This window comes from Phaseolus vulgaris, chromosome 7 (genome assembly GCF_051622355.1).
Source record: "Phaseolus vulgaris cultivar YP4 chromosome 7, ASM5162235v1, whole genome shotgun sequence".
NCBI lineage: Eukaryota > Viridiplantae > Streptophyta > Magnoliopsida > Fabales > Fabaceae > Phaseolus > Phaseolus vulgaris.
In genome coordinates this window covers 59,290,917-59,313,206 of record NC_143504.1, presented here as the reverse complement: position 1 = coordinate 59,313,206, position 22,290 = coordinate 59,290,917, and the positions used below count along the sequence as shown (strand labels likewise).

Genomic DNA, 22,290 nt, shown 5'->3' with positions numbered 1-22,290 from the left:
GATGAATGAACTAAACTTAATTCAAATAAATATTAAAAATAAATAAATTTAATTGATGTGATTTTTTATTTATTTATTTAAGTTAAAAGAGGTACCTAACACTACTGAGCTTCTTTTATACACAAAAATTCTAAAACAAAGAGATGATCTGAGCTGCATAGTCTGGCACAAGCAGAGAAGAACTTCAGCTGAAACTACTTGGTTGCATCATAAGCTGACGCTTAAAACCACAAAATAATGTAGCATAACTTTGCATAAGAACATTATATTAGTTATTATAAAGATTAATTAAGAATATCAAGTAATTAATAATTAAAATATTGATAGTTATAAAATAGTTAATAATTAAAATATTGGTATTATGTGAATATCACTTTAGAAACTACATAATTTATAATTTTTTTATTAATAATAGATTTTTCTTAAATATTAATGATTTTGTAATTTATAAGATAATATTTAATTTAATTAATATAATAATTTATTTATTTTTAAAATTAGTTGCTATTGAATAGTTTTATTATTTAGTAATTAACATTAATTCTAATTTAACACCAACTAAACCATAATTATTTATATATTATGAATTCGTTCATCTTAATGAAAACGAATGTGAATTATAAATTATTTTTAAATGGCAAACATGTTAAAAAATTGGATGTTTTAAATGATTATTGAGAGTGTGGCACTTGAGGATAACACGTAACCTTAAAAGCCACTAAAATTGAAACACGTAAGCAAATGTTATCTAACTTCTGCATGTGCTTTGTTTGGGACCTGCAATCAATTTTGGTACAGTTGTCAACTTGATAAGGTTTGTATCAACATCATATATTTATCAAAATTAATGTTAAGTTAATGAAAATTCATATGTTGTGATGTGTGGTACCTCGGATATGGTTTGTATGAACAAGAACACTGAATGGTTGAAAAAAAGGTGAAATAACCCAATTTCGCATAATTTTGCATGCATTTTATTTGATGAAAATCCTACATAAATATATTAATAATTAATATTTTTTTCTTTGCCATGACTAAAAAAAATATGTATCATTGCACTGTGAAACAAACATATAACTTTTTGCTTAGATTTCCTTTTATGTCTTAATAGTCCTCTCAAATGAAGATTTGTGATTTTCAGTTACAATCAATAGTGTTTAAATGACAACATTTTTTGTTTTAACTGTGGTCAATTTTTTTTAGTTCAATTTGTTTATTTGATATCCTCTTCTTGATTAACTCTGATTCAGCACATGCATACATAAGTGTATTCATGCCAATAAATAAACAGAGAAGACATGTGCACCAATATGGCGAATGTTTTTATTTTTATTTTTGATGTTGTAAAAGATTCTTTTATGATTTCATTTCCAACACCAATGGTAAAGAAGTTCCAACTCCATAACAGTATAAATAGGTGCTTATGGGAGGAATGTAAGCATCCTCAAATCATATCATATATCCCTCTATTTCTTGTGTTAAGAAAGATGGCTTACATCAATGCTGCCTTTCGTTCATCAAAAGATTATGAAGTCTATTTCTTCATTAAGGATAAGTACGTGCGGGTGCAATACACTCCAGGAAAATTAGATGATAAGATTTTGACTAGTCTGCGTTTGATTAGTACTGGTTTTCCAGTATTTAAAGGAACGGTATTTGCAGAACCTGGAATAGACGGTTCCTTTGATACTGAAGGGAGTGAAGCATATGTGTTCTCAACCAATCAGTCTGCCTACATAGAGTATACTCCAGGTGCAACAAATGACAAGATTCTCTCAGGTCCTGCCACAATTGCTGAAACATTTCCTGTCCTAAAAAACACAGTGTTTGAGGATGGCATAGACTCTGCATTCAGGTCAACCATAGGAAAAGAAGTTTACATATTCAAGGACAATCAGTATACTCGCATAGACTATGATTCCAAGCAGCTTGTTGGCACCATTCGTAAAATCACTGATGGATTTCCTGTTCTGAAAGATACGATCTTTGAAAGTGGAATTGATGCGTCTTTTGCTTCTCATGAGGAGTCTGAAGCTTATCTTTTCAAAGGAGATCAATATGTTCGTATCAAATTCACTCCAAATGCAACTAATGACGTTCTTCTGAGTGATATAAAGCCTATCGTTGATGGTTGGCCATGTCTTAAAGACATTTTGCCCGTCAGCTAAAGAAGGCTTCACTCTCCATCAAAAAGCATAGTCTCATAATATGTTACAAATAAGGCTGTCATTGCCAACGTTTGTTTCTGTTTCTTTAATGTAACATTAGGATTGAATGCCTCTTTCTTTTCCTAATGTAAGAACACTGCATGTTTGTCTTTCCTATTTTCATAATCTTAATTATAAATAAAAACTGTATGGTTGTGTGGTTTGGTTTAACACATATGTGAATTTACTCACAAGACAACACTACAAAACAGAACCTGCATAAAATCACACACCAACACACTCACAACTGTATCAGCTAATAGCTAATTCAATTGTGGTGTGCCAGGGGAAGACATCGTATGATCAGTCGATTCAAATTTAAATAGATATTAAAAAGTTACAGTAATTTCAGTTAGATTATGTTAATTTAAATAAATATTAACAATAAATAATATTAATGTTAACTAATACTAATTTAAACTAAATACAGATATTAAAAACTTACAGTAATTTTAGGAAGATTGATGTTAATTTAAATAAATATTAACCAATAAATAATATTAACGTTAACCGATACTAATTTAAATTAAATACAAATATTAAAAATGGAGAAAGTTGAAAACATAATTTTATCATAACGATGTATTTTTAAGAAATTTATTGCAGTTTATATATAGAAGAATCCACGCTGCTACTGGTATTTTTTTTGGATGATATGTACTGTCAAAGTTTGCATTAGATGAACAAAGATTACTTGAGTAAAAAAATTAGTTTTATGAAAAATAACAAATGATACTTCAAAACTATATTCTTAAAAGATGTCTATAATGGTGATTGGACCATGAATATATGAGTAAATATATTATAAAACTACTTTACAATGTTGTTATTTTTTTTTAATTTTAATGATTCTCAATCTCATATTTTTTTTTTCCTTAGTACTTGAAAAAGTTCGAATTCTCATATCATCTTATTTCAAAGTTTGCATATTATTAGTGGACAATTGAGGTTCTATATCTTTTATATTTTTTTCATATTTCTTCTTAGACTCTATAAGTTAAATGTAAATCACTGCAAAAGGTGTTCTTAGTTAACTCTATCTGATTCCTTAAAGGTCGGGGTAGAAAGATATAAATAGGTAATAGAGGAAGTAAAGAGGAAGAAGAAGTCTTGTGTATTTTTTAAGATGGACTGTGAGGAGACATATGATTATATGAAGTGGGAGTTTATTTATTACATGTTAGGAAGATTGGTATTTTGTGGATTAAAGTTTGTCTGGAATCTACTAAAGTTTTTATTCTTGTTAATGAGTCCGACTAAGGAATTCTCTCATTTGAAACGTTTGAGACAAGATGATCCTCTTGCCTTGTTTTTGTTTCTTATAGCGGTTGAAGGATTGGTTGAGGTTTCTAGAAAAGTTGACGAGACTGTTTTTTTTTAGAGAGTTTAGAGGTTTGGAGCAAGAAGGTCAATGTTAATATGCTTCAATATGCAGATAATACACTATTTTTTTTGTCAAGCGAATATTAAAAGTGTTTATCATTAAAGTTATTTTAAGATGTTTTTAGTTGGTATCTGATTTAAAGGTGAATTTATTGAAAAGTAGCAATGGTGGCGTGGGGATTGATTTGTTTGCAGTTCAGGATTTTGCTGCTATTATTAATTTTGATGTGATGAAAACACATTTCAAATATTTTGGTATGCCAGTAGAGAGTGTCATAAGAGGAAAGCCTTTTGGGATGGTGTGGTTGAAAAAATTAAATCTAGACTGGGAAAATGGAAAGATAGATACTAAATCTATTTTTAATATTAATTTATTTTTAAGATTTATTTAATTTCACATTAGTTAATTTGTTATTAATTTTATATTAATACAAATATTTTTCCTTGTTAAAAAATTTAAGATCAACTCAAAATTAACTAAGTCAACCCTATTATTATATTTGAACAACATGAGATTGATGTATACACTTTACATGATATATAATTACATTTAAAAATAATTTTACATTCTTTTAATTTTAAAAAAATAATCTTTTACATGTTAAATTTGACTTAGTCGATTTTAATAATACTACATTTTAAGTGACGTTACTATGTAGAAACTAATATTTAATATTTTCTTATAATATGAATTATGATAATTTTAGTAAAAAAATGTTAAAATTAGAAAAGAAGAATTATGTTCTTAAATATAAGAAACAATTAAGCAATAGCTTTATGTAATAATTATATTTACTTTTAAACAGTGAATTTTACGGTTTTAATTTCTCTTTTTTTGACTAAGTTCAGTGCTCTTTATTCTGACTTTTTTTAACTACCAAAGTATTAATTAATATCATTAAATGTTATAATTAACAACAAAGACATTTTAAGAAAATCACCATTGAACAAAAAATACAAAATCGAGTTATATGCAGCATCAATTTATAAAAGACACGCATGCCAATTACTTCTAAGTCTCTTTTTTGAGACCTGTGTTTCAATATTTTTTGATTTGTATGAGGTTTGTTTTTTATTACGTTTGTACGAGGAAACTGTGTCTGCATCAATAAATTAGCTAATAATCTTATAAACTATATTTTTTATTAATTTTAATTTTTTAAGATCAAATAGCTAGTTTACTAAAACATTTAGAGAGTAACTTAAAAAGATGGTACAATGGGAAATACATTTAAACAGGAAGAAAAAAAATCCGAAAAATGTTCAAAGCATATAAGCTACAAAAATAATAATTTCAAAGCATATAAGCTACAAAAAGTTTACACCATCTTTAATTAAGTAAGTTTATTTTTCTCTAAATAAATATCTGTTAACTTAGAATTAAATTTTTTTATCAGAATTTTGAGATACATATTAAGTTACATTTCAGTTTTTTTTAAGTTAATTATGAATTGAGATTATTTTATTTTATCTTTTTCAATGAATAAAATATTTGTATTAATGTTAAATTTATGACGAATTAACTAAAATTAATTCAAAAAAATATTAAAAAATAAAATTAATGTTAATTTAATTGATGTGATTTTTTTTTAAGTTAATGTCAATTAAATTAATATTAATATAATATATTAGTTATTATAAAGATTAATTGAGAATATAAAGTAGTTAATAATTAAATATTGGTAATTATGTGAAATACCAATTTAGAAACTATAGTTTATAAATTTTTACAATAATAGAATATCTTAATTTATAAGATAATATTTAACTTAATTCATATAATAGTTTATTTATTTTTGAAATTAGTTGTTATTTAATAGTTTTATTGTAGTGTAAAAGATTAACATTTTGAAATTAAAATTATAAAAAAATCTAATAAATAAGAATTTTTATGTTAATATATCAATTCAAATTAACTACCAGAGTATTAATTAATATTATAAATGTTTAAAATAGAATACTAGTAAATCTGTTGATGATGTAACATGTGAAGTATGTTTTAATTTATGTTCGTCAACTCAGGGCGGGAGCATTAGTGAGTTCTTTTCAAGTTATAGTAATTCAACCATTAGAAAATGAGAGACCTCATTTTGTAGAAAAATATTTCGATGTTTAAGTTAGTAAAAATATAAAATTTTGTGTATATATTGAATATAGTTCTAAGATTCAAGTTAAGATACTCTTAAGAATGATCCTCGATTATCGTGGGAAGTTTTAATTTTTTTTATCTATACTTTATTTTGGTTGTTTTTAACAATCAGAGTATTAATTAATATCATAAATGTAACAGCGTAAAAAAAGAGAGGATAAAGAAGCAGAACTTTGCCCCCACTTTCACTAACCATTCTTTTCTTTCTTCTTTTTCCCTCCATCTCTTCCTTCTACCTTCTCTTTTAATTTCTCACTCCATACCTCATCTATTTTAGAATCTGATCGTACCACGCTGTAGTTGAGGAGTTAAGGTACATTTCTACCCGATCAGATTTATTTTCAAACAGAGTAAGTTCATTTTTACTCTAGAGATCCTTTGTTATCTGTTTTTTCTTAGGATTTAGTCATCAATCTTGGTTGGGTCAGTTGAGAAGTTTAATCCTTTCAACTTATTCTACTATATACTGAATTTTTGTTCTGTTTGGATAACTTGCATTAGGCCCGTAAATCTTGAAGTTTATCAAGACTGTGGGGAACAAAATTCTTGAAGTTGCTTGGAAAACAAGCAATTGAGGTAAGGGAAGCTTAATTTAATTTTTAATAGCACCTTAGGATAGAAAATCTGAATGCGGAAGGGACGTGGTCCCAATATTGAATTTCTCTTGCAGGGGTGTTATTTGTTTATATATTGTGTGTTTGTTTATATATTATTTTAACTTTATAAATATCATAGTTTGATAGTTTGAAAGTTAAATATTGTTTTGATGTAGGAAAAGTTCTTGAATGGTATAACTTTTTAAAATGTTCTGATTGAATGATATGTATTATATACGAATGATGTAAATTGTATGAAATTGATGTCATACATTTGGGATAATGTATGAGTTGTTGTTTGATGGTACGTTAAGTATGAAAAGCCTATGTTTAACGGAGATCCTCTGGCTTCACTAATGATCTAAGTCATGTAGACTAAGATATTAGGTGGTGAGAAGCTGAGAGGGAGTTCATACACACCGGGTCCCATTGTAGACACTCGGTATTGGATGTTTGAACTTACCCTGATCCTTTCTATTGGATTCGATGGTAATCTTTGGGTCAGGTGTTAGTCTCTGGTAGGGGCATACTTAATGAGTCTTCCGGGAAGATGAAGTAGGATTGAAATGAAATCCAATGATTGTGATTGAAAATAGATCCATGTGTGGTCTATATGAATGATGAAATTGATATTGAAATTTTATATGATAACATTTAAAGAAATATTTATAAATGATTTGTTTGATTGGTTCTTTTTGCAAAAAATAAATAAATTAGATAAGATATGAAATTTCTTTTCATTAGCTTACCCTTGCTTTTCTTGTTGTGTTTGAACTACGATGACTGTACGACGTACACGAGCAGATGACCATACATGTGTTGAAGGTTCTGGAGGACATTAAGATGTTCTTTTAAACTGGATATGTAAATATTTGTATTTCTATAAATCCTAATCATGTATTAGGAATGTTTTGAAAAAATCCAAATTTATATAAAAACTGTTAGAACTTTTATTGTAATAGTTATATGTAAATTATGGGGTGTTACAATAAAGGTTTGTAATTAGAATTTAGAATACTAGTAAATGTGTTGATGTAATTTATGGAATACACATGTGAGTATGTTTTCAGATTTTTCATATATACTTTATTCACGTGTTGTTTGTTTCGGGCCAATTTTGAGACCAATTTTTTTAATTTTTCATAGAGGACCGAACGTTGGTTCCAAACATTATTTTTTTTCATGTCGTTTAGTGTGCTTGTTCATACGTGTGGTCCTCGGATAAGTTATTAAATTCAATACGTTTTCTTCTGTGCTTTCTATTTCTTTTTCATTATCGAATTCAGACATTTCTAACTTTTATCTTTCAATATTTTATTTTATAATGGTATTTATTATTTTATTTTGTGTGTATACTTTATATTAATAAAAAATTGAAATAGAAAGTTGAAAACAGAATTTTATCTTAACGAGATGTATTTTTAAGAAATTTATTGTAGTTTATTTCTATACATATATATAGAATTTACATTGTTATTAATTTTTTTATAAAAAAATAAATGTGATCCATAAACTCTTACAAAATAAGACCCACACTGCAATTGGTATTTTTCACGTGTTGTATTTGTTTGGGACCTGCAATCAATTTTGGTACAGTTGTCACCTTCATATGGTTTGTATCAACATCATATATTTATAAAAGTTAATGTTAAGTTGATGGAAATTCATATCTTGTGACGTGTGGTCCCTCGAATATGGTTTGTATGAAAAAAAAACACTAAATGATAGAAAAAATATGTTTGTATGAAAAAAAAACACTAAAAGATAGAAAAAATATGTGAAGTAGTGGAATGTTTGGGATCAACTTTCAATCATTTATCTGATTTTGTTAAAGATGCCACGTCAACTAGAAATTTAGAAATTATAAAACATTTCATTGTATATAAATGAATGCAAACTTCATTTCATGAGTCGATTTTATGAAATTGAGTTATGCTTAAAGTTCACTATGAATCGATTTTATAGAATTGAGTTAGGCTTAAAGTTCACTTCTAATAGGTTGTATGAAAAAAAAGGTAAAATAATCCAATTTTACATGCATTTTATTCAATTAAAATCCTACATAGATATCTTAATAAGTAATTTTTTTTCTTTGCCATGACTAAAAGAAATATGTACGATTGCACTGTGAAACAAACGTATAACTTATTACTTAGATGTCCTTTTATGTCTTAATAGTCCTCTCAAATGAAGATTTGTGATTTTTAGTTACAATCAATAGTGTTTAGATGAATTTTTTTAGAGTTTTAAAGCAACTATTTTCAATCCGTTGTCTATTATTTAAAAATTTATTGACTATCTTTAAATTAGCACTTGGTTTTGTTGGTTATTTATTCGGCGGTTTGGATGTGAGTTTGTAAAAGGGTTGGACCACCCCTGAAGTGGTTCCCATTTATTGATTTTTCATTACTGATAAAAAAAATACTTAAAAATTTAATTTACACGATAATTAAAATGGTAGTTTTTACTTTGCTATAGGCTAAAGCTATTAATAAAAATTATCGTTTATTTTTTCATAATTAATGACGTTTTTGCACAAACTGTCATCTTGTTCATTAGTTGAAAAAAAATATTACATTATAGATGACGATTTTTGTAAAAATCATCATTTGTAATGCTATATAGACAACATTTTTTGTTTTAACAATTTTTTTAGTTCAATTTATTTATTTGATATCCTCTTCTTGATTAACTCTGTGATTCAGCACATGCATAAATAAGTCTATTCATGCCAATAAAAAAACAGAGAGGACATGTTGCACCAATAATGCCAACGTTTTTTTTTATTTTTTATGTTGTAAAAGATTCTTTATGATTTCCTTTCCAACACCAATGGTAAAGAAGTTCACACTCCATAACAGTATAAATAGGTGCCTTTGGGAGGAATGTAAGTATATATCCTCAAATCAAATCATATCTCTCTCTTGTGTTAAGAAAGATGGCTTACATCAATGCTGCATTTCGTTCATCAAAAGACTATGAAGTCTATTTCTTCATGAAGGATAAGTATGTGCGGCTGTATTACACTCCAGGAAAATCAGATGATAAGATTTTGACTAATCTGCGTTTGATTAGTAGTGGTTTTCCATCACTTACAGCATCGTTCTTTGCAGAACCTGGAATAGACTGTTCCTTTGACACCGAAGAGAGTAAAGCATATGTGTTCTCAACCAAATACTGTGTCTACATAGACTATGCTCCAGGCACAACAAATGACAAGATTCTCTCAGGTCCTACCACAATTGCTCAAATGTTTCCCGTCCTCAAAAACACGGTGTTTGAGAATGGCATAGACTCTGCATTCAGGTCAACCAGAGGAAAAGAAGTTTACATATTCAAGGGAAATAAGTATGTTCGCATAGACTATGATTCCAAGCAGCTTGTTGGCACCATTCGTAACATCGGTGATGGATTTCCTATTTTGAAAAATACAATCTTTGAAAGTGGAATTGATGCATGTTTTGCTTCCCATGAGGAATCTGAAGCTTACCTTTTCAAAGGAGATAAGTATGCACGTATCAAATTCAGTCCAGGTACATATGATGACAAACTTATGGGTGAAGTGAGGCCAATAGTTGATGGTTGGCCAAGTCTTAAAGGCATTTTGCCTGTGAGCTAAAGAAAGGTTCACTCTCATCAACCACCTTAGTCTCATAATATGCTACAAATAAGGTTGCTATTGTCAAAGTTTGTTTCTTTCTCTTTAATATGTAACATTAGGATTGAATGTCTCTTTTCTTTTCCTAATGTATGTCTTTCCAATTTTCATATTATAAATAAGAACTTTGTGGTTTGGTTGAATATATATGTGTATTTTAAACTTCCAAACTCCTCCGAAGCATATATAAACCAAAAAAAAATAAAAATTATCAGTAATAAACAATTAAATTAAATAGGTCCACTTAAGGGTGTTACGACTCTCCTACAAAGTAAGAAAAAACAAAAGTACATTTTTGCATACGCATCTAAATCTCATAAAAAAATTTCTTACTGCCTTTCCCAACACTACCAACTAAAGAAAAATCATTAAATCAAATACATACATACCAAAGGTTCTAGACACCAGTTAAAAAACGAGAAATTTATTGACCAAACCTTAAGAAAAAACTTCATCAACCACACCTCTTTTAAATTAACAATTATTTATGTATCTCTAAATCTCACTAATCAATGTTAAGAACCTGTATAATAAAGCCCTGCTGTAAACTTGAAGTAGAACTAATATGATTGTTTTTAACTATCAAAGTATTAATTAATATCATAATTGTTGTAATTAGAATACAAGTAAGTATGTTGATGTAATTTCTAGAATACACATGTGAGTATATTTTCAGATTTTTCATATATACTATATTCGTGTTGTGTTTGTTTGGGACCAATTTTGAAATTTTTCATAGAGGACTAAACTATGGTCCCAAACATTATTTTTTTAGTGTGCTTGTTCATACGTGTGGTCCTCGGATAAGCTATTAATTTCAACACGTTTTCTTCTGTGCTTTCTATTTCTTTTCATTTTCGAATTCAGACATTTCCAACTTTTATCTTTCAATATATTTTTTATTTTATAATGGTATTTATTATTTTATTTTGTGCGTATACTTTATATTAATAAAAAATTGAAATAGAAAGTTCAAAACAGAATTTTATCTTAACCATGTATTTTTAAGAAATTTATTGCACTTTATATATATATATATATATATATATGTATATAAAAGAATCCACGCTGCTACTGGTATTTTTTTTTTATGATATGTACTGTAAAAGTCTGCATTAGATGAACAAAGATTAATTGAGAAAAAAAATAGTTTTATAAAAAATAACAAAATATACTTCAAAACTATATTCTTTTAAAAGATGTTTATAATGGTGATTCGACCATGATTATATGAGTAAATATATTGTAAAACTACTTTACAATGTTGTTATTTTTTTTTTAATTTTTAATGATTTTTAATCTCATATTTTTTTTAGTATTGAAAAACATCGAATTCTCATTTTATTATGTTATTGTAAAGTTTGCATATTGTTTGTGGGACAATTGAGGTTTTATATTTACTATATTTATCTCATATTTCTTCTTAGATTCTTTTAGTTAAATGTAAAACACTATAAAATGTGTTCTTAGTTAACTTTGTCTGATTCCTTGAAGGTCGGGTAGAAAATATATAAATAGGTACTAGAGGAAGTAAAGAGGAAGAAGAAGTCTTGTGTATTTTTTAAGGTGGACTATGAGAAAACATATGATTATGTGAAGTGTGAGTTTATTTATTACATGTTATGCAGATTGAGATTTTGTGATAGTGGATTTTGTAAATTAAAGTTGGTCTAGAATCTGTTACAGTTTTTGTTCTCGTTAATCGGATTCTGATTAAGGAATTCTCTCATTAGAAACGTTTGAGACAAGGTGATCCTCTTGCCCTGTTTTGTTTCTTATAACGGTCGAAGGATTGGCTGAGGTTTCTAGAAAAGCTGACGAGACCGATTTTTTAGAGAGTTTAGAAGTTGGAAGCAAGAATGTCAGGGTTAATATGCTCCAATATACAGATAATACATTGTTTTACTGTCAGGCAAATATTAAAAGTGTGTTTATCATTAAGGTTATTTTAAGCTGTTTTGAGTTTGTATATGATTTAAAAGTGAATTTCTTGAGAAGTAGCGGTAAAGGAGTGGTGATTGATTTGTTTGCAGTTAAAAGGTTTTGCTGCTATTATTAATTGTGATGCGATGAAAACACCTTTCAAATATTTGGGTATGTCGGTAGAGAGTGTCATAAGATGTAAGCCTTTTTGGAATGATGTGCTTTAAAAAATTAAATCTAGACTTGAAAAATGGAAAGGTAGATACTAAATCTATTTTTAATATTACTTTATTTTTAAGATTTATTTAATTTCACATTAGTTAATTTGTTATTAATTTTATACTAATACAAATACTTTTACTTGTTAAAAGAATTTAAGATCAACTCAAAATTAACTAAGTCAACCCTATTATTATATTTGAACAACATGAGATTGATCTATACACTTTACATGATATAAAATTATATTTAAAAATGATTTTATATTCTTTTAATTTTAAAAAAATATATATTTTACATGTTAAATTTGACTTAGTCGATTTTAATAATACTTCATTTTAAGTGACGTTACTATGTAGAAACTAATATTTAATATTTTCTTATAATATGAATTATGATAATTTTAGTAAAAAAATGTTAAAATTAGAAAACAATAATTATGTTCTTAAATATAAGAAACAATTAAGCAATAGATTGATGTAATAATTCTATTTACTTTTAAACAGTGAATTTTACGAATACTCTTTATTCTGACTGTTTTTAACTACCAAAGGATGAATTAATATCATTAAATGTTATAATTAACAATAAAGACATTTTAAAAAATTTACCATAGAAAAAATACATCAATTTTTTTTTTATAATTGGTGTCTCAATTCTTTAGTCTGTATAGATTGATTTTTTATGAATGTTTTAAGGTGGTTAGCACAATAGCCGAATTTTTCTGAATTTTGTTAGGTGTGTTTTTAAGTGTCTGTTGGAGAATTTTGATTTGTTTAGAAAAAATTAAGAATTTTTTTTATAAGGGCATGGTCATCCTTAAATGATTCACATTTATTTATTTTTTCTTAATCATAAAAAAATATATCAATTATAAAATTATTATCTTATGTAAATAATATTTAAAGTAATTGACCATCTTGTGATTTGCCTTCTTTAATAAGGTTTTGTTGAGATCCACGAAAAATTAAAAAATAATATATAATGTAAACGCAAGGAGCACATAATTGAGTTGTTTATTGAGTATAGAATGTAGTTCTATATGTCTAGGATATTGATATTTGATTATTTATATAGTATGAACACTTTGAACCAATTAGGATCTTCATTGAAAAATGGCAAGTATTATTATTATATCAGAATTTCACCTACAAAAGTGGTGACACCATGTTCAGAATTCACTAAAAAAATGTGTTGGAGGTAAGCACACTCTATACCAAATTAGAAAATATAATTCTTGTGAAAGTTCAAACCCCAAAACATAGAGTTGATTTCAATAAAAATAATAATGTATATAACCCAAATAACTACAAGAAAATATAAATTTAACTTATGTAAAAATCAATTCTAATAACTAAAAGTTAAGGTTAATTAGTTAATAGTATCAAATTTGTATTGAATATGTAACCCACTCTAAAATATCGATGTTAGTTCAATAGTGTCAACTTTTACTACTTTAAATAGTATATGTTAAGAAAACACTAACACTAATTTTTTAATTAATTTTTAATTAAAACAATTATTTTCAACTAAATTGACTTATTTTTTATTTTATAAATTATTTAATTTAGTGTTTGATAGTTTTAATATTAATTCAAGTCAACGTTAGTTAGTTTACTATGTTAATTTGATACAAATACAAATATTTTTACTTGTTTTTAAAAAATTAATGTCAACTCATTATTAGTTAAGTTGGCTCTAAGCACCAACTTATCCGATACACACTTTACATAATATAAAACTATTTAAAAATAATTTTACATTTATTAAAAAAAGTTAATCTTTTAGTTCGTGTTAAAGTTTATTTGGTCGATTTTAATAATGTTACATTTTTATGCTATTATTTAGAGAGTTATTGATATTTTCTGATAATTTTTTGTAAAAAAAAAAATTGTTATTAAATTACTAAAAAAATCATTAAATAACAATTAAATTTAGAGAGTAAAAAATATTAATATCCAAAATGATTTATATTATTAATAAAAATATATAAAATAATTTTTAAATTAATATCTAAATTAGTTCTCATGTTTTAACTATTAATATTTTAGATTCTAAATTAATCTCTAAAGTATTAATAGAGACTAATTTAGAATATAAAATATTTAGTAGTTAAAATTTTGGTAGTTAATGGTTATATACTAACTTATAAACTACTTTATAAGTTTTGATTAATAGTGAAATTATTTTGAATATCAATAAATTTTTAATTTTATAAAATAATTTTTAATTTATAAAATAGTTTTTAATTTAATTAATTATTTTGGTATTTAAATTTAGTTTTTATTTAATAATTTTTTTTATAATAAATATATAAAACAATTAAAAAATATCTTGATTGTAATAATTGTATTTATTTGTAAACAGATAGTTGTCAACTACCCATACAACCCATTGTCATCGTAGTTTTAATTTTTTATCTATACTTTATTCTAGTTGTTTTTAACTACCAAAATATTAATTAATATCGTAAATATTAATTATGCAAATATCGTAAATACTTTGAAGACATTTATGCAAATATGCTATAGGATACAAAATGTTCTTATGCATAATTTATAAAAGATGCACATGCCAATTAGAAAATTACTATATTAGTGAAAATATTAATTAATTATTTTAATCTCTAAAATTTATTTTTATTTAATTTATTTTTTTAATAATAATAATAAATTAAAAATAATAACTAATGTAAACGCACAGCACGGGAAAATATACACTTTGTCTCCTAAAAACACATATTAATTAGATTATTTCTTTGAATAGTTTTATATATAATATTATCTTGCATAAATTATTACACGTTACTGATTAACATATCATATTGAATGAGCACATAGTTGAGTTGTTTATTGAGTTTACGTGTACCAATCTCTTCTATAATTTTATAACCTATCAAACCTATTTAAACACTCATCTTTTAAATTAACATATATTTATATATTGTAAATTAAAATATCCTATGATATGAAAAACTTGTTGAGTTTATGTGATGAGGTAAACAGCACAGGGTTTAAATAACACAATAATCTATTAATTAATTAGAAATAAGTTTTTTTTTATCAAAAAATAATAATAAATATAAATATATGATTTATTTAAGAATAGACCAACCCATATACATAGACTTTTTCATGTGGGACGGTTACAGATAAAACCTATAGCATTTATTAGTGTAGAACCCCACCAAGCTCATAAACATTTGTTTATGTGATCACAAAATGGCACATTCAGAAATCAGTCTATTCATGGTAGTTTCTCATAACACTATAAATAGGTGTCTCTAATATGAATCTAACCATCCTCAAATCAACTCATATCTCTCTCTTATATCCTCTATTTCTATTTCTTGTGTGAAGAAAAATGGCTTACATCAATGCTGCAATTCGTTCATCAAGAAAAAATGAAGTGTATTTCTTCATGAAGAATAAGTATGTGCGACTGCATTACACTCCAGGAAGTTCAAATGATACGATTTTGACTAATCTATGCTTGATTAGTACTAATTTTCCAGCACTTGAAGCAACGTTCTTTGCAGAACCTGGAATTGACTGTGCCTTTGACACTGAAGCGAGTGAAGCATATGTGTTCTCAACCAAATACTGTGCCTACATAGACTATGCTCCAGGTTCATCAAATGACAAGATTCTCTCAGGTCCTACCACAATTGCTAAGATGTTTCCCGTTCTCAAAAACACAGTGTTTGAGAATGGCATAGACTCTGCATTCAGGTCAACCAGAGGAAAAGAGGTTTACTTGTTCAAGGGCAATAAGTATACTCGCATAGACTATGATTCCAAACAGCTTATTGGCAGCATTCGTAACATCGCTGATGGGTTTACTATTCTGAAAGGTACGATCTTCGAAAGTGGAATTGATGCGTGTTTTGCTTGCCATGAGAATTCTGAAGCTTATCTTTTCAAAGGAGATAAGTATGTGTGGATCAAATTCACTCCAGGTTCAAGTAATGACACTCTTTTAGGTGGAGTGAGGCCTATCCTTGATGCTTGGACATGTCTTAGAGGCATTCTTCCTGTCAGCTAAAGAAGGCTTCACTCTCATCTCATAAATGCTACAAATAAGGCTGCTATTGTCAAAGTTCGTTTCTTTCTCTTTAATGTAACATTAAGATTCGATGCTTCTTTCATTTCCTAATGTAACAACTCTGCATGTTTCTGTTTCCTTTCCTTCAAGTCAATCTTTTTCTCTCCTATGTTCGTAATCTTAATAATAAATAAAACTGTTCTGGTTTGGTTTAGTACAATCATATTTACTCTACTAATTCCATAAATATTATTTTTACGACTTAATTTTAGTATAAATGCGTCTAATATTTGTTACAACTCGGGAAGACTCAATAATCATATACTGTGACTTTTGATGTTTAAAATGTTTTTTGTCTGCGAGTTTACCTGGCGGGTGTGGTGTCTTTGTTTTGAGTGGCTTGGAGTGTCGTTTGTTTTTCACAAGGACCCTTTGGTAAACTTCCAACAATTCAGGTTGTGTTCGGCTTCTGATGTGGTTAATGACGTTTGGGGGGCGATTTGGGTTGGTGTTGTGAGTGGAATTTGGAGACATAGGAACTCGGTGACCTTCGACAGGGGCGTGGTAGATGCGCTCGAGGTATTTGCACTAGTTCAGGTAAATGTTTGGTCTTGGATTTTTGCAAAGTTATGTTGTAATTCCTTTACGTATTCCAACTGGGTTTTGTACCCAGTGGATTGTATGAGGCTGGTTGTTTAATGCTTTCTTGAGTTGCTTTGGTTGTTCCTTATTTAGTTGGAAGGTGTTCCTTAGTTGGAGGTTGGTAAGGCGATAGCTATTTATGTATAAGGGTTGGACCACCCCTGAAGTGGTTCCCATTTATTTATTTTTTATTGCTGATAAAAAAAATGTTCAAATAAATAAACTAGGGTTTTTGTGATGTACAATTATGTTTCTCAAAACCACAATTTATGAAAGATTTTTATTATCAACAAATAATTAATCAATGAATTAAAAATAAACATTTTAAAAGTTTTTTAACTCTTATTATACAAATAAAAAAAACTTCACCATCTAAATTACAAAATTAGATGAGTATTACAAACATCAAAATTGAATAAAACAGCAAGACGACCGAAAAAAATCAAAAGCACATAGCAGTCCTGTAAATATGGTGGTCTAGGGTTCTTGAGCACAACCTGCATAAAAACTTAACCAGCAACTAACAAAATGCTTGACTTTATTCCCTAGACCCGTAATTTATGAAAGATAATTGTGATTGAATTGAATAAAATCAATATGAATCATAAACTCTCTTTCTAAATATGTAACACAAATTCCTATTCAGAATTTAAACTTGAAATAACCTATTAAACTTCACTAATTGTTTTTTTTTTCTAAACTTAGTTAAATAAATAAATAAATTACATCAATATTAGCTTCCCCAAATTATACATACATCACCTCCTTTCAACCACTCTTCTTTTTAGGGATTAATGTGATCATTCATTCATGTTTTATGAATAGTACTGTGTTCAAAAAATTTAAAACATCTTGTAATGTTAATCTTTAAGCTACTAGGGTAACTTGGAGAGACATGATTTTTTTATCGAGAGCAACCTTTGTTGTTTGTGTGGAGATTTCAGAGGAGTCTGACTAGTCATTTGTTTTTTCGGTACAGGGTATCCTAGCTAGCTAGTTTGGAATCTTTGCTACAAGTGATTAAGAGTGAGATCGGTAAATCATCTTATGCCTGTCTTACATTTCTTGCAGTTCATTTTTATTGATGTGCCTATGTTTGTTAATCTTATAATGGGTAATATCTGGATTGGAGGAATCTTTTTTTCAACAAAGAATAAATGAATTAAAAAGACACTTCAAAGGTATCAAACTATTCCAGAAATAAAAAACAGCTACCAAATTGGTTAAGACCAAGACTAAGAGAACATATAGCAAAAGAAAGCCTTATCCTGCTTATTCCAAAATTACCTATTAACCTTGTTCCTACAACTGTACAGCCTTATCTTGTCTGTTGCACCTGATTCTGCATAGTTTTGTCCTAGATTCAAATGTTGATCGAGGTCCAATAAGGAAACCATTGGAACAAAATTTCTGCTGCCGCAGAGGAGCAAGACTTTGCATTAGAACTGCACAGTCTGCATTCCGATTCCAGATTCTCAACTTTTTCCTTCCTTTTCTTGCATTACATTCAACAAATGGCCAAGGTGTGAGGAGCTGTTTTTTATGCAGCATCTTTAGCTGGATTGTGTAAGGTATATAGGTAATCATGTAGCTCCTTTGATCAAAGGCACATATAAGAAAGGGAGGTGCAGAATTGCTGCAGTTTTATGCAGTTCAGGTGCTCATCTTTTGCAGTTATGCTGCATAATTCTGCAGCAAGGGGCAATTCAATTACTTGAGCTGCTTATCTTTGTTTGTGTTGGTTAAAGGAGTGTGACACTTCTAAAGTGTTTCTGTTAATTTAATTTAATTTTTTGTTGATAAAAAAAAATTCATTCAACAAATAACCTTTCGCTGTTTTAGCGGTGATTTGGAAACATAAAAGTAATTATTTGCTTAAAGATTTAGTCTTGAATCTCTTCAAAGACGTCTTTAACGAGTTTTTCCTTCATAGATTGATGCTTAAAACCAAAAGTATATATGATTTCGATTAAAAGGACGGTGTGAGGTGTTTAGTGGGGAGTTAGCTTTAGTGACAGCTGGACATGACAGAATTTTTATTCTATTAATGTTGGTAGTGAGGGGTTTCTTATGGTTGGAGAGAGGAGTGTTAGTCTTTATCTGTATAAGGGTTGAATCATCTACTCTTAAGTGAGTCATATTTATTTATTCTTTTTTGTTGATAAAAAATAACATTCAAAGCACTCAATCTTCTTTTACGGGAAAAATATTAAGTTTGGAAATTTTATTATTTTCTACACTATTAGAAAAGAATATCCTTAAATAGAGATCAATTTAAAAAAAAAATAGACTAAAATAAGTATTGATATCATAAAAAAAAATCATAAAAATTAATTTTAAGACAAAAAATAACTAGTTACTATATTAACTAAATTATAAACTATTTTAAATATTAAAAAATTATTGATATGTAAATTAGTTTCTAAATTAGTATCTAAAATAATTGATAAATAAAACTTTAATAGCTAATTAGATACCAATTTATAAACTAGTTTATAAATTTAAAAATATATAAATAAATTTTTAGTGTTTTGAATAGTTTCTAATTTAATTAATAAAAAATTAGTTATTATTTTCTAAAAATTAATTTTTATTTAATAATTGTTTAGTAATAAACTTTCTAAAAGTTGTTAAAGGCATTTTGTGTGTTAGTTAATGAAAAGTTGACTTTCATCCACATCAGGAACCACTTAGTATTAATTATAAAAGTATTTTGTGTAGAGTCTCAATAATATTTAATGTTTGAGGTTGTTTATATGCAGCCTGTTTGAGGTTCTTTACATGTGCAGATATTCACCTAAACTTGTTTTAAATTAACAATAAATAAATATTAACAATAAATAATATTAACGTGGAATTAACTTATGGTAGTATATTGACTAGACTAATACTAAATTTAATAACTATTAAAAATAGATTATATTAGTATTGACATAGTTAAATAAATATTAAAAATAAATTAGTTTAGTGTCAACTAATCCAGAACTGATTATAAAAATATAAGTATTAAAATAAAATGAAATTAGAATTGACTAGGCCAACTAGTTCTAATAAGCATTAAAATAAACTACATTAGTGTTGACCTAAACAGCACTACTTAAATAAGTGTTAAAAATAAGTTAGACTAACATCAACTTAATTCACACTAACTTTTATTAAATTTTAAAATTAAATAATACATTTCAACTTAATTGATTAACTTTAGTGATATTAAATAATTTTATTCTAGTTTAAAGTTAAAATAGACTTAAGTGACATTTGTGTTGGTTATGCAATCGACACTATAATTCTGTAAGTAATTGATAATATTTCTCTGGTGTAAATAATAAATAAATACTTTGTTTTTGTTTTTTTTAGGTAAAAATAAACATTTTAAAAATAATTTAATTTTCTAAATCTAGTTAAAGATAATTGTTTTAGGACAAATTTTATGACGCTAATATACTTTGTATGAATAACTTATTTTATTAGGACCCAAATTTAATTTTAAAGATAGTGTATTTTTTTTATATTTTATTTTCATAATTTTCTTTAAGTATGATGACAACTTCTTTATTTTCTTAAAAATATTTGTATCATCTCATCTTAATATCGATTAATTAGATAATTACTTAAAAAAAATCATTAGTGATTGGATTTAGAGAAAAAAATAATAATTAGAAACTATATTGATTAAATTATATATAACCATGGTTCGTAGAAGAGTGTTTTGAGGTTTTTTTTTATTGCCATGCGAATTTACCCTACTATCTAAACAAATTCTCCATTTATGTGTTAGAGAGCTAATCTCCATTTTTAATTTTTTTTTTAATTTTACACATAATATTTTGTAAAAAAAAAAAATAGTATATACATATATATGAATTATAGGTTTAAAGCAAAGAAATGCTAAGCTTAAAACTCAAATCCAATATTTCTCTAACAAATAGAATGAGGGGATCTTTATATTTTTTATCCTTTCACACCAAATGATCACTTCTCAACCTTTTTATTCTCAATCCAAATTATGTCCTTCAAACAATGTGTTTGTATATTCTGACGATTGTTAAAAATGACTAGACGATATTATTGGATTTTGGATTAGTTGACAGTTTTTGTTGAAAGATTGGTTTAAGTTAAGAAATAAGAGTTTATTATCTTTTATTTATTTTGTATAAGGGTTGACTCATCTTTAAAGTGATACATATCTATTTATTATTTATTTTATTGCAGATAAAAAAAATAGTTTTTCGAGCAATAGGTAACTTTATGAGCTTAATCTTGAAGAAATGTATTGCTTAATTTTTTACAGCTAGTTGAGCCATATTTAAACTGCATTAAAAGATTTTTTTTTGACACAATTCTTGTATTTAGGCTTATAAAAGTGTTCGAACATCCTTAACGTATCAGTTTAAGATAAAAAAAAAAAGAGTAACTTCTCTATCATCCTGCTTATAACCTTACATTGCCATCCTCTTTAGTTTCCTTCAAGCATGATTACAATGATTACAAGAACAACTGATGTTGTCTAATAAGAGTAATGTAATTTATCTAGAAGACCTATTAATGATTAGCAAATATATACAATAAAACTGTGAAAAAATTTAGTAAGAAAAAAATAAAACTATGATGATATCTACTTCTGATAGTTAAAATCAATTGAAAAATATACCAACTCTAAAAATTAGATAATATATATTAGTTAAAATTCAGAAAACTAATTAGAACTTATACAATATGAACAATGAATTCAACTCCAATGTTTTGATTTAAAATTATTTAAACTTTGAACTTGAAATAAAAGTATTAATATTCTTTATCTAAATTTTTATATTATAATATAGAATATATATATATATATATATATATATTACAAACTAAAATATGTTATGATATTGTGAATGTAGCAACTTATTGATATTACATGAAAATGAAAAAGTAGTTTCCAAATTAAAGTGTGACTCAATATGGGATGCTAATAGATTATAAAACAACATGAATTTTAATTTTTTTAACGAGTAATACATAAATTTATTTTAAATTTTATTTCTTTTACTATATAAAGTGTTTGAGTTGGTTTAATATTAAATTTGAAAAGAATAAAAATACATTTATACTAAATGAGATAATATTAATGTATTTCTGTGATTTCTTCATCAGCAGACGGTTTAAATAACACAGTAATCTCTGTATTAATGTATTGGAACTGACATAATATTGGAACCCAGCAAGCTCATAACATTTGTTTATGTGATGACAAACCGTTCTTATCCTCAAGTGCCACACTCTCAACAACCATTTAAAACATCAAAACATTTTAAAACCTTTGCCATTAGTATTAGAATAATATGTAAGGCTGGTTAGGTTTTACTTGTTAGATCACATTTATCAATTGCTTTACGTTGAAACAAAGGTAAGAACTTCCCACTCCATAATACTATAAATAGGTGCATCTCTTAGGAATCTAACCATCAAATCAACTCATATATC

The 22,290-nt window shown here is 26.7% G+C and overlaps 3 protein-coding genes across 3 annotated transcripts; all 3 read left to right on the top strand.

The window, feature by feature from the left end:
- The first annotated feature begins 1,432 nt into the window (after positions 1–1,432).
- Positions 1,433–2,378, top strand: LOC137827550 (albumin-2). The gene has a single exon (XM_068633735.2). The coding sequence runs from the start codon at positions 1,488–1,490 to the stop codon at positions 2,166–2,168; it is 681 nt and encodes a 226-aa protein (XP_068489836.1). The 5' UTR covers positions 1,433–1,487; the 3' UTR covers positions 2,169–2,378.
- Positions 2,379–9,222: 6,844 nt separating this feature from the next.
- On the top strand, positions 9,223–10,138 carry LOC137827549 (albumin-2). The gene has a single exon (XM_068633734.2). It carries the CDS (start codon positions 9,274–9,276, stop codon positions 9,952–9,954), a length of 681 nt encoding a protein of 226 aa, XP_068489835.1. The 5' UTR covers positions 9,223–9,273; the 3' UTR covers positions 9,955–10,138.
- A 5,301-nt stretch (positions 10,139–15,439) lies between these two features.
- On the top strand, positions 15,440–16,393 carry LOC137827556 (albumin-2). The gene has a single exon (XM_068633743.2). It carries the CDS (start codon positions 15,499–15,501, stop codon positions 16,177–16,179), a length of 681 nt encoding a protein of 226 aa, XP_068489844.1. The 5' UTR covers positions 15,440–15,498; the 3' UTR covers positions 16,180–16,393.
- The last annotated feature ends 5,897 nt before the right edge of the window (positions 16,394–22,290 follow it).

What these genes read in the sequence shown, in the direction of transcription:
- LOC137827550 (XM_068633735.2), top strand. Translation starts at nt 1,488, where the DNA reads ATGGCTTACATCAATGCTGCCTTTCGTTCATCAAAAGATTATGAAGTC.
- LOC137827549 (XM_068633734.2), top strand. Translation starts at nt 9,274, where the DNA reads ATGGCTTACATCAATGCTGCATTTCGTTCATCAAAAGACTATGAAGTC.
- LOC137827556 (XM_068633743.2), top strand. Translation starts at nt 15,499, where the DNA reads ATGGCTTACATCAATGCTGCAATTCGTTCATCAAGAAAAAATGAAGTG.